The 13,128-nt window shown below is 50.8% G+C and overlaps 1 protein-coding gene across 4 annotated transcripts in view; it reads right to left on the reverse strand.

Moving 5' to 3' along the window:
- Positions 1–1,000: 1,000 nt before the first annotated feature.
- The window catches only part of LOC133217988 (chromatin remodeling regulator CECR2), a 95,794-nt gene continuing 83,666 nt past the window's right edge, over positions 1,001–13,128 (reverse strand). For 3 of the 4 annotated variants that reach the window (XM_061363932.1, XM_061363931.1, XM_061363934.1), the window contains 9 exons: positions 11,101–11,230; positions 10,765–10,802; positions 10,581–10,672; positions 10,165–10,291; positions 8,309–8,742; positions 7,107–7,235; positions 6,180–7,002; positions 2,704–4,111; positions 1,001–1,857 (listed from right to left, as the gene is read on the reverse strand). In XM_061363932.1, coding sequence (XP_061219916.1) covers positions 1,638–1,857; positions 2,704–4,111; positions 6,180–7,002; positions 7,107–7,235; positions 8,309–8,742; positions 10,165–10,291; positions 10,581–10,672; positions 10,765–10,802; positions 11,101–11,230 — 3,401 coding nt within the window. In that variant the 3' untranslated portion in view covers positions 1,001–1,637. The remainder of the gene's footprint in view (positions 1,858–2,703; positions 4,112–6,179; positions 7,003–7,106; positions 7,236–8,308; positions 8,743–10,164; positions 10,292–10,580; positions 10,673–10,764; positions 10,803–11,100; positions 11,231–13,128) is intronic. The other variant, XM_061363933.1, reaches the window with a different exon arrangement.

Genomic DNA, 13,128 nt, shown 5'->3' on the forward strand with positions numbered 1-13,128 from the left:
CAGTGGCTGACAAAGTACTGCAACTGGTACAAGAGGAAAGCCCCTGCAGACTGCATGCAGCCAAGTGAAGCTGTCACTAGCCCTGTAGGACCTGCTGCTACCTATCAGTGATGACAAACCAACTCAATTCGAGCATACTGCCCTCTCATCCCTCAACCTCTGAGACATGCAACCTCAACATCTGATTTGGAATCAGTGTTTTCTGATTCACCTGCAACTTGCAAATGCCAAATCCAACTCCACAGGCCAACAAGCGGCTCACATTGCATTAAACCAACAATTCCATTCCACTAAAGCAGCCTCATGCTCTTCCTCCACAGGAACTGAGAGTGGTCAGGAACACTGGGGTACTGCCTGCTTTGCAGCTGCTAAGAAGTGAATATAGCCAAGGGTCAGAGAAAGAACTTGGCTCCTGCCCTTGGGCAGCAAGGCAGTACAAATTTGCACAGCTTGTTCTACTGGACAGGTGCTGCTCCACCAGCAGCTGCACCGGTTTCACCAAAAACAGGCTAAGATGACCAGTTATGCCGTTTTTTGTTTTCCAGAGCACACATTTCTCCTATCAGAAAGGCAGAAAGGGTACTATACTAGCAGAAGGGACAATGCCCTGAGTGTCCCATTCTGGTTTCAATTCCTGGTCCTGGTTTCCTTGTTTCCCCATGATGACAGGAGCTGGAAGTGCACTCAGGCCCTGGATCCAGAGGGGCAGAGGTGGGGGTGAGAAGGGAAGGAGGAAGAAGACAAGAGAAAGAGGAGGACACATTATGCTCCTGAGCAATTCCTGCTACTAAGTCAACCAACCATTGGGTCTTATCTCGGTTGCAGAGGACAGGAAGGAGGACAGCAAGTCATCCATCATTCATTCCCTCCCCTCTCCCCCCAGACCCTCACCCTATCCTGAAAGATTTCAGTGTGATATGATTGTAAACAGTTAAGGATTCCTCCAGTGCTAAGCCCACTACAAGCTGGGCCCACCCCCTCCCCCATTATGTACAATACATTCACCAACAACAGAAATTTATTTAAAAAGGCAACAGGTTAAATTCTGTAAACTGGATCCAGCTCCAAAACACACATGTTAATACTACAAGTAAAATTCCATCATCGTCCTCTTCCACCCTGAAAAATATACCTGAGTTTAGCAGTCAATGAACGTTTCTGCCCCCACCCCCGCCCTCCCCCCACCCCCAAAATCCCTCAAACCCTGAATGAGACGCAGTCTCCGGTCACGGAAAGCCACTAGCGTGTGATGCTCGCCCTGCGGTGGCGAGCCAGCTGCTTGGCTGGCTGGGGCCCAGCACCGCTCCAGGTTCCCAACACAAAAGCCGTCGCAGCACTGTGTTCCATGGATCCAGGAAGCTACATGCTGCTCGGGTGAGGGGAGGGTGGGAGGAAGGCCTGCCCCATCTCCCCCTTGTCCAAATCTTGCGTGGCTTTCGTCTTCATGAGGTCCTTCCTTCCTCGGACTAGCTCTGGAAGAGGAAGAACAAGAGTTGGAGGCTTTAACTGGCAGCTTTAGAAAGGAATAACCTCATGACTGCATGCAACCAGTTCAAAGCTAGCACTATCGGAACACCTAGATTACATTTTACAGCCAGCTAAGACCATAGAGACATCCCCAACTCCTCTACGTAGCACTAGTTCACTTCCCAGCTTCCCCCAGTGCTTCCCACTTCATCAAACGCTTCTCTTTTAACCAGTGGGAAGGGAAAGACTTGTATGTGAACTCTGCTCTCTCTAGCAGCCCTTACTTGATCCAGAGGCAATGCTGATGGTTTCTGTGACGTCAAATCTTCCCGGGACATGGTTGCTGTAGGCATCTTTGGGAAGGGAACTTGAGCCTGATGCATTTGCATTCTGGAGCCAGGTTGAATAGAGAGAGTTTTAGCACATGAACTCGAGCAAATCCCATTACTTCGTTGAAAGCATATGTAAAACATTCACATACAAGCATGCACCTTGTATAAACTTCTTTCTGGCTTCCCCCAAAACACAACCTTTAATCCATGCCGCCCCCCCCAGTGGCTTAGTTGTAAGCCAAGCTCCCTGAACGCTAGATGGAGGACTGTCATGCTGGGACTACGACAAAGCTTTAACAGTGGAATCATATGTATAAAATCTGAACAGGGAATTTTTGGAGTAGCATAGTCTTCCACGTAGGAATAAAACATGACAGGCACAGTCTCAGTGAGAAGTAATTATCTGTCAGGGAAATTTGAGACAGAGAGGAAGGGCAAAGGAAGGGGAGGGGGGGAAAAGGGAGCAACATTAATTAAGTAAAGGGATTCATAATAAGAGGCTAACTTCTACTTTAGTTAGCTACTCTCCCCCACTATGAGAAAGATGTGATAAAATACTTGCAAAGAAAATGGCAAGAGCCCATTTGCTTAAGAGATGCACAACCCTGAATGACGCGTTAACAAACACTGTCAGATAAAACAAAGCACTGGTGTGGGGACGGATGGGACAGGTTAACTGGTCTCCATGTTAGCAATTGCCACTCGTTTTAAGGGGTTGTACGAGACTCTCTCCAGCTTAAGAGACCTCGCACTCCAAACATCTAACAGTCACCAGTCAGCCTTTCAACTTTGCTTGCCATCTCCCCTGACTTCAAGCATTATCCTTTCAAGCATATCCAACACTTATCATCACCAGGCTTCACCCCCCTCCCGCCTTGCCTTCTCGCAGAAAACACGATCTTACCCCGAGGGTCTATACAAGTCCTGGGGTGGCCCCCCCATGCCACCTCCACTGCCTCTCTGCTCCATCAGCAAGGCCTGAAAGTGACCTACGTTCTCCTCTCGGCAGCGGTACAGGGATCCCTCCTGAGAGAGGCCGTTAGTCTGGCTAGAGACCGGATGATGAGATAGGTGAGCATTCATGGGCGATCCATATGTCCTGGGCTGGAAATGACTGGCAGGATGCCGGGATGCATAAGGAGAGCCAGTCTGTAACATCACCCCATGGGGAGGGAAAGCTGATGGGCCGAATCCCATCCCTGAGCCCAGGTGTGGTGGTGGGGCTCCGTAGAGGAACTCCCCTGCTGCCACCGAGCTCTGCCTCTTCGTGGCTGCATTGTGGTTGTCCAAATCAAGAAACTCTTTGGGACTCTCTGGTCTTTCCTGGGACTCTTCGGACTTCTCATCTTCAGGCCCCAGATCCTGCCCATCGCTTGGAGAAACCTCTTTGGCACTCGCTATGTCCATGCGGTTGGGAGAGGCCAGGGCAGCGCTCAGCGGCTCGCAGCCCTGCAAGCCACTGGTGGACCCCCTGTCCGGGAAAGGGGGTCTGGCCAGGGATGGATGGGCAGTGGGGTGCCCGCTGGGGCTGGCCTGGGGATGGAGAGGTCTCTGCCAGTCTGAGTAGCCCTGTGGACAGGCGTAGTAGGGTGGTCGCTGGTAGTGGTGGTAGGAAGGTTGAGGCTGTGGCTGGTAGGGATAGGGCATGCCCTGGGGGGGCCGATACCGGGGGAAGACGCCGGGGTGAGCACTGCTTGGCTGGAAACCCCGTGGGGGAAAATGCTGAGGGTGGGAGGCAGGAGGAGGAGGCTTCCCCCCCATCATGGGACCGAACCCCTGCAGGCCTGGGTTGATGTGGTAACGCCCAGCTGAATTTGGGTATTCCAGACCAGGCATGTAGAGAGGGTGGAACTGGTTGGGGGCAGCCCCCATGGAGCTGGCATCCATGCCGGGGAGGCCAGTGCCCTGTCCCATGCAAGGTACAGCTGCTTCAGGCAGAGCCTTTCCCCCGCCACAGAGGGGCTTCTCCAGCAGGTTGGCAGTCAGCCCCTTCCCCTCGGCACCAGACGCTGGCCCCTCGCCCACTGCCCCATTCTCAGGCAGGGGACCGCCTCTCTCAGAGGTGGGCACCAGGTCCCTCACACAGCCTGGGCCACCGGCATAGCTGCTCTCCGCCGGCCACGAGCCTTTGCCCTGTCCTGCCTTCAGGTCGCCCTTCACACTGGAACCATCTCCCTCCCCATCTGGGGGCAAGGCGTGCCTGGTGCACTCCATTGGCAGTGGGGGCTTGGGATGAGGTAGGAGTTTGGCGTAGGCTCCGTCGGGAATGCCAATGCACTGAGCCTTCTCGTCCATGCCTGCTGGTGGCTCTACTGGAAGTGAGGAAGAAAACGTCACACATTGGTCTAACTTCAGAAAATGGCCCTCCCAGCCCAGCACATACATCACACCTACTCACGCTCCCCCAAAGCACACATGCCAAAGATTAATTCCTGCCAGCTTAACCAGGTGTAATAAAATAGCCTCTCAGCATCCCCTGCTGCTGCTAACCCAAGCTGCTGGGCAGCTCTGTCCAAGGTGTCCCTAACATCTGGATGGAGAGAATGTTCCACCTTGTTGCAAATGCATGAGAAAAATGGGCGACTTTCTAAAGCCATGAAGGTCCTTACACTGTATGCACTCAAAAGCCTATAAAGTTCCACCTTCTACTCTGCCTCTCTACAGGACTGCTGAAGCATGGCATCAGGACAGCTGCTCTTCTGCAGGGCCTCCCTCCCACACCCATCACAATCTTCCCTTCAGAGACCTTTAGCAATTCTGAAGTGCGTTTTCGCAGAGGTAGGTGACCTTTAGCAGCTGTTCCATTTCAAAGAGCTCTTTTAAAAACTACTTGTGAGGCTGAACTCTCTTGGAAAAAGATAGCACATGTGGACTGAACTCTCAAGATACAGGCATGCCGTAGTTTGCAAGTAAGTCACAGGTCCATTGGAGTAACACTGCGTACGTGGGTTTGGTCTGACACAGGGGTGTGCAGAGGCTGCTTAACGGAGAGGCAGAACTGGGAAATACCACTGTGGGGTCCACATAACAACAAGATAAGAATCTGGAGTAAGAGCAGCTTGATTTCAGGCTGTGCTGCCCCTTCTGGTCCACAAACCCCACTTGCCCACAGCGTGGCAGAAGCACTACCACAACCAAGATGCTGCAGAGCCGACTGCAGCCATATTTTAACCAACTGTGATTTGGAGATGCGACTACTCTGCCCTGCAATCACTCAACGTCCTCCCCCGGTCTCTGTTCTATATCCAGCACAGTTAAATGATGATGACTTTTAAGCAATGCCACACAAGGAAAGAGTTTGCTCCTAGCGCAAGGCACACGAGGGATCCATAAAAGATGCAAGGGTTTTGATCTCTAGTTTACCAGCTAGAATTAATGAAAAGAAAATTTTTTTTTTGATCTCTGGGGTTTTTTGATCTCTGCTTTAGGTTTGGTTTATTTTTAAGTTGGGCTTTTTTTGATCTCTAGTTTACCAGCTAGAATGAAATTCAACTAGAAAGAAACTTGTGATGCTGCACGTGACACACTGCCATCCCACCTGAACCAACACAGCTGCTGTGGAGAAGCCATACTCAAAGAAGTATGTATAAACCATTTATTCACATAATGTCTTCTTTCCTTACCTAACTCTCTGCAGATCTCATTTTTATATTAATTCCAAGTGAGCTCTAGAAGCATCACAGCCTATGCTTTGCATTTGCACCCCAAGGCAAACTGATAGCTTGCAGGTATAGCTGGGACAGAGGGGACCCCTGGCAAGCTACAGTGAAATGAAAACAATCTTAGAAAGTCTAAGTGACAGCAGGAGTAGGAAATATATTCCAGTTCAGATTAAAGAAATACACACATGTAAAAACTGGATGCTCCTTCCCTAGTGATGTTCAAGGCCAGGTTGGACAGGGCTTTGAGCAACCTGGTCTAGTGGAAGGTGTCCCTGTGCATGGCAGGGGGGTGGAAGTGGGTGATCTTTAAGGTCCCTTCCAACCCAAACCATTCTGTGACTCTGGGATTTTATATAATTAAGATTTTAATTATTTTCTAGAAAAGAAAACCCTGCTTTTGTTGCTGAGCTTCAGCCACTGCTTAAAACTGACTCTGGCAAGCCTGAAAATCAGGGCATATTCTCCACTTCTCTAGGAGCACAAGTCCAAATAAAGCCACGTTTGCAGACACAGCACAACTGTATGACAGTCAAGGTTCAGATCCCTAGAAATCTGGAGCCCAAGAGCAACAAATCCAGCCTGGGGGTGCTCCTGCCTGCTCCCCACAGCCGCGCGTGAGCACGGAATGGGAAATGGTGGCACTGTCCAGCAGGCAGGAGGGATGCCTGTCAGTGAGCAGGGGAACAGATACAGGCGGGAAGGTCAGTGGAGAGGTTACCTTGGTTGCTGTCCATCTCCATGCTCTGTGCGGTGGGATCCTGGGAGCCCCCGTTGCCCACGGCAGGCTTTGGGGGCTGCATGCCGGCAGCGGAGGCAGCGTGAGCCAGCTGCGGGAAGGGCCCGGGGAGGTGCGGCGGTGGCGGCTGGCGAGGGTGGTAAGGCACACCCGGCGGGCACACGCGGGAGGAGAGCTGCTGCATGGCGATCATCTCCGGGCTGTCCATCATGGACTCCCCGCCCTGGCACCCCCTCTGAACCTGCGGCGGTCCCCCAAACAGAGCGGCTGATGGCTGCGGCATCCTCTGCCCCGCGGCCTTGCCGGGCGGTCTGATATATCCTGAGGGAGGCACCCCGTGAGGTAGGAAATTGGATTGCTCAGTCCACTGGCCGGGAGGCAGCGGTGGCCTCATGGACCGCGGGTCCATCATATGACCCAGGGTGCGGGGCTGGAGCGAGGGCCCCGGCCCCATGGGCGCCTTCTCCTCTGGCCCCACAGTGCCCTGGGTGGCGGGGCCATGGCTGCCGTTCCATAGGGCTGGGTGTGCGCGGTTCAGGTACTTGTAGGGCCGGTACATGTGCCCTGGGGGGACCTCTGAGCCCTCCGGTGGCCTCATGGGGGGCCCGTTGTGCCTCGGGGGGAGGAAGCCCTGCTGGAACTGGGCTGGTGGGTACACGGCATCTGGCGGGGGGCCGCTCATGCGCCCCAGCTGCAGGGTGCCCGGCCGGGGGCTGAGGCCAGAGACGTGGGTCGGTCCTGCGCACGCCTGCTTCTCTGGGGCTGCCAGCCTGTGCCCGCGGTGCTCGCTCAGTCCCACGGCCGGCTGGGGAGGAGGGAGAAAGAAAGAGATGGGGGGGGGGGGTGTCTCAGTGAGAGCCATCCAGCAGGGCCTGGGGTACTGGATCCCTTGGCTGTAGCGGTTCTTACCTGCATGGAGAAGTGCTGGTGCTGCTGGACCGGGTCTCCAGGATGGGGCTCAGGCACTCGCGGTGAGCCATACAGTTTGGTGGGGTCCGATCCATGCAGGGGACCAAACGTTCCTGGCACAGCTGGTCTCTGGGGGACAGGGAGAGGTGCAGGAGGGAGCAATGAAACGGTTTGTGGACCACATTAAAACAGCAGAGCTGCTGCAGGTGGGGGGAAGCCAAGGCTGGAGGAACCACAGGAGCAGATGGGCTTTTTTGGAGGTATACATGAAAAAGCTGTGGTCTCTTTCCTGCAAGGTGACACACAGCTCTCCTGCCAAAGCCACTCCCTCACAGCCCATCCACACACCCCTGAGCTCAAGGCTGCAGTACACACACTTGTCACCCAACTACCTAGGAGCAAGCAAGAAGGCTGGAGGGGGCAGTGGTTCACTCTGAGGACCAGGCAAGAGTATGCAAGCAGGTCAATGGGGTAAATGAACGTGCTGGATTTCCTTCACAATGCTTGCTGCCTCCAGCTCTCCTACTGCCTCCCACTATCTGCATCATAAGAATTGCTCTAAAAGGATGAAGGGTAGCCTGGATGTCAGAGAAGCAGCTGATACACCACACCCACAGGACATGGCTAGCTGCAGTGGAAAAGGCAGTGAAAGACGGGTGAGGAACAGCCCAGAGGGGAGGCAGAACAGGTGGCATTCAGAGAAGAAACGGGCTAAAAGGAGGTCGCTGCTGCAGTCCAGGGTGGCCTTGTGTTTAGTTTCATTTACTGCTTTTATAAATACTCAAGGCACGAAATACACACAGATGGCACAAAGCTATCAGGCATCTATAAGCAACTGAGACAAAAGAAGACTGGCTTGTTGAGCATCATAAAAGTGGAGGTTAAGAAAGGAAATACAACTGATTTCCATGCACAATGGGGTAACTCTCCAAGGAGAGAACTGGGAGAGGCAGGGCCAGCGCAAGCCCACATAGGGACTTGCCAGTTGTGGGAAGCATCAAGAGACTGTCCCCAACTACTGCGGCAAAGAGTGAAACTGTACCAGTTTAAATGTAGGGGCTAGAAACCATAGCCCTGACCCTTAATCTCTGGGAAAAGGTTACTGCCACACAGGAGGGATTTCACAGTCAGAGTTCCATTCCCCTTTATTTCCCTCCCCCCGCAGGCTTGCTGGGTAAAGAACAGCAGAACGTGCTCCTTACCATCTGTCCGGGATGTGGCACAGGGCTGGGCATGCCGCCATACTGCAGAGAGCGAGGGAAACCTCTCCCGTTGGAAGGACCCACTTCTCGAGGAGGCTGCATTGGGTTGCCACTCTGATCGTCTGCAGAGGACGAGGAGAAGGAGGATGAAGAGGAAGAGGAGGAAGAAGCAGGAGCCCTGGAAGCAGCTCGATATGGTGGAGGTTTTCCTCCATTTTCCAGGCGTTGCTGCCTTTTCCCTGCTCCATCTGGGTCTCGAGACCGAGTCCAAACATTGCCTGTGCTGGAGCGGCCAGTCCGCCTGCTCCTCTTCTCTCGTCTCCCATCTTCTCTGATCCAAAACTCCTCATCTGTGTCTCCATCTTCCCCAGGGAAGTGCTTCATCATTGCTCGGTGGAAACACCTCTCTAAGTTGTAAGCCATCTTAGTATATTCTGCAGTCAAAAAACCCCAACAACATCAGGGACAGAGGCTTACAGAGAGAAGCAATTAAGTAACATCAGACTTTCCCCATCAGATAAATCACCTCCCCTCCACCAAGTTTCTTCGAGGAAGACTTTTGTTTCTTAGCTAGTCAACTTCGGTTTATGTTTGAAAACTTGATAAGCAACACAGCATCAGATTTGTTCAGTAACCCCACCAGAGGACAGGCACACAGGCATGACAAAGTACCATTAGCAGCACAGCCTGCAGAGTCAGCATTAAGTCAGTGTTCCAGCGTAGTGCCAAGAATTACATTAAGAGAAGCACCAGCTCTGCTTGCAGAGATGCGTGACCTGCACAGTTAGCCAACAGAGCGCTGAGAGAAGAAATGTGAACTTCCAGCAATGTTATTTGATTACATTCAGAGGCTTTTCTTGGACTTGTTCAAATCTCTGACGTATGCTACAGGACAGAGGAAAATGAGCAAACATGTTTATCTATGTACGGTTTCTAAAGCACTTGCTGACTCCGACACAAAAACTGTTACCAACACCAGTGTCCCTGTTGCATCATTTACACAGGACAGTTCTGCTCAGAGGGGCTACTTTTCATTGGAGTGGATAGGAAGGAATAGAGGTGTGAGAGGTGTTAATGACAAGGGCTTGAAGCAAATGACTTTCCAGTTATTTCCACCAAACTAACCCTGAAGTTCCTCGGGAAACAGAGCTCTCTCAGTGGCAGTGCAGGAATGCTTTTACTTGGGGCCCACAGCAACAAGCTGGGTAGCTCTAAGTATTTTCCCTTTCAAGGCGGTGCTAGTGAGGCACAGTCTGCAGTGATGACCCACCATATGGGAACTGACTTTTTACCTAAGCGACACATAGAATTTTAATTGGCATAGCAGTTAAACCCAGGGCTTCCCATTTGCAGACTCATGTTATTCACTCAGTAGTAAAGGAATCCAAAACCTACATTTTGCCATCCTAAGGACTACAACCCTGGTTCATTCCTCACTTTTCTGTGGTACTCAAAAAAACCTGGGAGCTAGCCACACTCCAGACTTCAATGCTTTTCAAAGTGTGTGTTAGGTATTATGAGAAAGAAAGGCACATGTATACACACAGGCACATGAAGGAATGAGCTCTGAAAGAAAGAGACTGTCTTCTCTTTGTATGTTCTGTCTTCACTCTCTACCAATATGGAGCCCCTTAGTGTGCCATGACCCAGTTTGGCATGACCAAATTCTGCTAAAAACCTCACTAAAACCCCACGACTTTTCACTCAGGGGCTCCAACTCTTTTGCTCAGCCTTAAAAAAAATACCCTGAAAGTGAATGAGCACAAATCAAGTGCTGGTGAATAGGAAAAGATCACTGCTTACTTGCTTTAACTGAGCACTGCAAATAGACAAACTTAGCATCTTACTGCTCTTACCACTGCCTTCACCATTGTACTTAAGACAGTTCCTGAACATGGTCTTCATATCGCCCACAAACTCTTCCTTGGTACAGTACTGACCTCCATTCAACTTCTTCTCCATGCTAGAGATGTCCATGGGGGCCTGAAATGCAACAAAACCTCCCTTCAGTTACAGCAAGTGCAGTGGGGCTTACAAAGTTGCATAGCTAGCTTCCTCATGTAAGGGGAAAGGAGAGTGGAGTCTGCTCTCTTGAAAAAGGTAGCCTTTCATCTTTGGCTTCCTTGATTTGCAAGGTTTAGAAGGGACTACTGGTGTCACGTAGTTTGACTTCCAAAGGTAACATAGCCCACAAAACTTCTTAACACTTAGAAAAGGCAGCATCCCAGTCAACAAAGTGCATTAGTCAAGATGGCTGGACCACTTTCCATACCTTAATGATCTGGTAGTAGTTGGGAGCATACGATTCATCAACAGGTTCCAAGAAGGGCCAAGAGTCCTTGTGAGCCTTTACCACATCTAGAACTGGCAGTAGCAAAAGAAAGGTGAAAGATTATGCACACACCCCCAGGGTAGCATTTCAGTTTGAGCAAGGGGAAAGCTGGGGCAGGACTAACCTTTGTACATGGCTGTGAACTCATCATCAAGTTCAAAGCTGTAACAGGAAAAATAACAGTGAATATGCAGACTGAAGACATACGAGACATGCTCTTGTACTCCATTTTCACCCCATGCACGCTGCCAGTGCATGAGGTTGTATGCCAGTTGACAAATAGACCTTATCACAAACACTCCTCTAGCGTGGACCTAACCCAGATGTTTCTCAGTGTACACCTTGCTGATCTCCAACCTCACTTCTTCCTCCTCATTCCTGTGAATGATCACACTCCTCTCCTTCACAGACTTACTACTTCAATGCATTCACATGTTGCAATGCCCAGCTGTATACTCACAGATCCTTGGTCCTTCGCTCTTCCCTGGTAGGGGAACTGGGATCCAAGTGGGAAAGCTCAGGGGGAAGCTCCTTCCCTTGCGCCAGCAGCCAGGCCCGCTCTTCACGAAGCTTCCTCCTCCTGGCCCGTTCTGCAGTGGGGAAAGAGAAGAGGTGCAAAACCATTCATCACTCCTTGTCAACATCATCTTGCAGGGAAAATAAAGGCAGCTCCTGCAGTTCTCAAGAACGCCAGTGAAACGTCCTTGCTCTTTCTGCAAAAGCAGCAACAGCACAGGAGCCGAGGAGGTGAGAATACAGCACACCATCAACATGCCTCTTCGTTTTCCCTTGACTTTACAACCACTGATTCTGAAGCATTACTTCTGATACAGATGCCTCCCATGGCATCTTCCAGACAAATTCCCAGCTGTGGTGAGATACAAAGAAAAGTGTTCACTGCACAGAACTAGGCATAGGTCAGGGCTATGGGAAGAGCTGGCTTGCTAAGTTATCATCCTTCAGAAGCTTCACCTCAGGCAGGTGAACTCAAGGCAGCTGGTTTACACTGGGGTGGATGAAGAACAGTACTGGGGGAAGGGTGAAGTTCTCCCAGCTGGGAGGCAATGAGAAACTGGGAACATTAATATCCTTCACCGTGGTGGCTACCTTTGGGCAGATTGCTCAGGTAGGCCTTCATGGCCAGCAACCAGAGTGAGCAAACTGCCACACAGGAGGGCCACTGGGACAGCTTTTAAGAGGTGAGAGACAGGAAGAAGCAATGCTGGTAATATAACCTGTGGTTTGCAACCAGACAGCTGGCTAACAGATTGCTTCATAATAGAAAGTTTATGGGCCCGTATGAACCTCATTTCCTTTCTCTTATAGGAAATCTGAATTCATTTGACTTGATAAACACCTGTGGTTGTACCAGCTTTCTGCAGGAGCAGAGTTCTGTGAAAGTAATGCTCAAAAAGAGATGTCACAGGAGTAAGACCTCAGAAAAAAAGGCCACACTGAGGAACATTCAGAGTGAAAGAAATATGGGGGAGACTCTAGCAGAGGCTCCATCTTTGGAGTATGCCAAAGACCTAAGCTCCAGCTCTGGTGGAAGAGTATTAATTTACTGTCTTACTCTGTCAGTCAAAACCAAACTTGGGATGGGGGTTGAGAGCACAAGAAAACTAGGAACAGCTACAAGGTGGATACTTCCAGGGAGGTCCATGGTCAGCTATGTCAAAGATCAATAAATTAAAGCCCAAATTTCCCACTGGAAGTCTCTGGGTACCACTGAAGTTGGAAGGACATGACTTGTGTCTACAGAAGTTCAGGTTAGATATGAGTAAGAAGTTCTTTGTTGTGAGGGTGGTGAGGCACTGGAACAGACTGCCCAAAGAAAAGGTAAATGCTCCATCCCTGGCAGTGTTCCAGGCCAGGTTGGACAGAGCCTTGGGCGACATGATCTTGTGTGAGGTGTGCCCATGGCACCTTGCCCATGGTAGGGGGTTGAAACTGGATGATCTTAAGGTCCTTTCCAACCCAAACTATTCTACGATTAAATTACAGTTAACAGAGATCATCTGCGTCTGTCCAGGCACAGTTCAATATTTCATGCTTCTTTTGTAAAATTAGCATCACTTAAATGACACTGTAATGGATGCCCAAGTGAAAAAGCTGAGAAAGACATGAGGACACGACTTGGGCAGCAAAAGGAAAATCTCATGGCAACAGCAGCCATGGGATAAGGTGATGTACATTTCAGAAAGAATCAAGGCCTGACAAGGATTTGGTCTGGTAAACTGACATGAATCAGGGAGCACTACCCTGGTACCAGACTGGAGCTCAGTCAGGATTAATGGCAGGTCCCCCTACCACAACAGGTGATTACTACAGCACGTTAAACATCACTGGCAGAGCTTGTTGCCACGCTGTTGGCCCAGGTTGAGTCCTACCCAACAGCTTTCAAAATCTCAGCATTGTCCTAAAAACAGCTAGAAAGTCATATGTGCAAGAGATAATGCTGAAGCAGCATCTGGGAAGAGAACTGGGA

Source organism: Neopsephotus bourkii, unplaced genomic scaffold (genome assembly GCF_033783945.1).
Source record: "Neopsephotus bourkii isolate Nb327-2 ecotype Australia unplaced genomic scaffold, CSIRO-AGI_Nbou_v1 NB_1183, whole genome shotgun sequence".
In the NCBI taxonomy this organism is placed as follows: Eukaryota; Metazoa; Chordata; class Aves; order Psittaciformes; family Psittacidae; genus Neopsephotus; species Neopsephotus bourkii.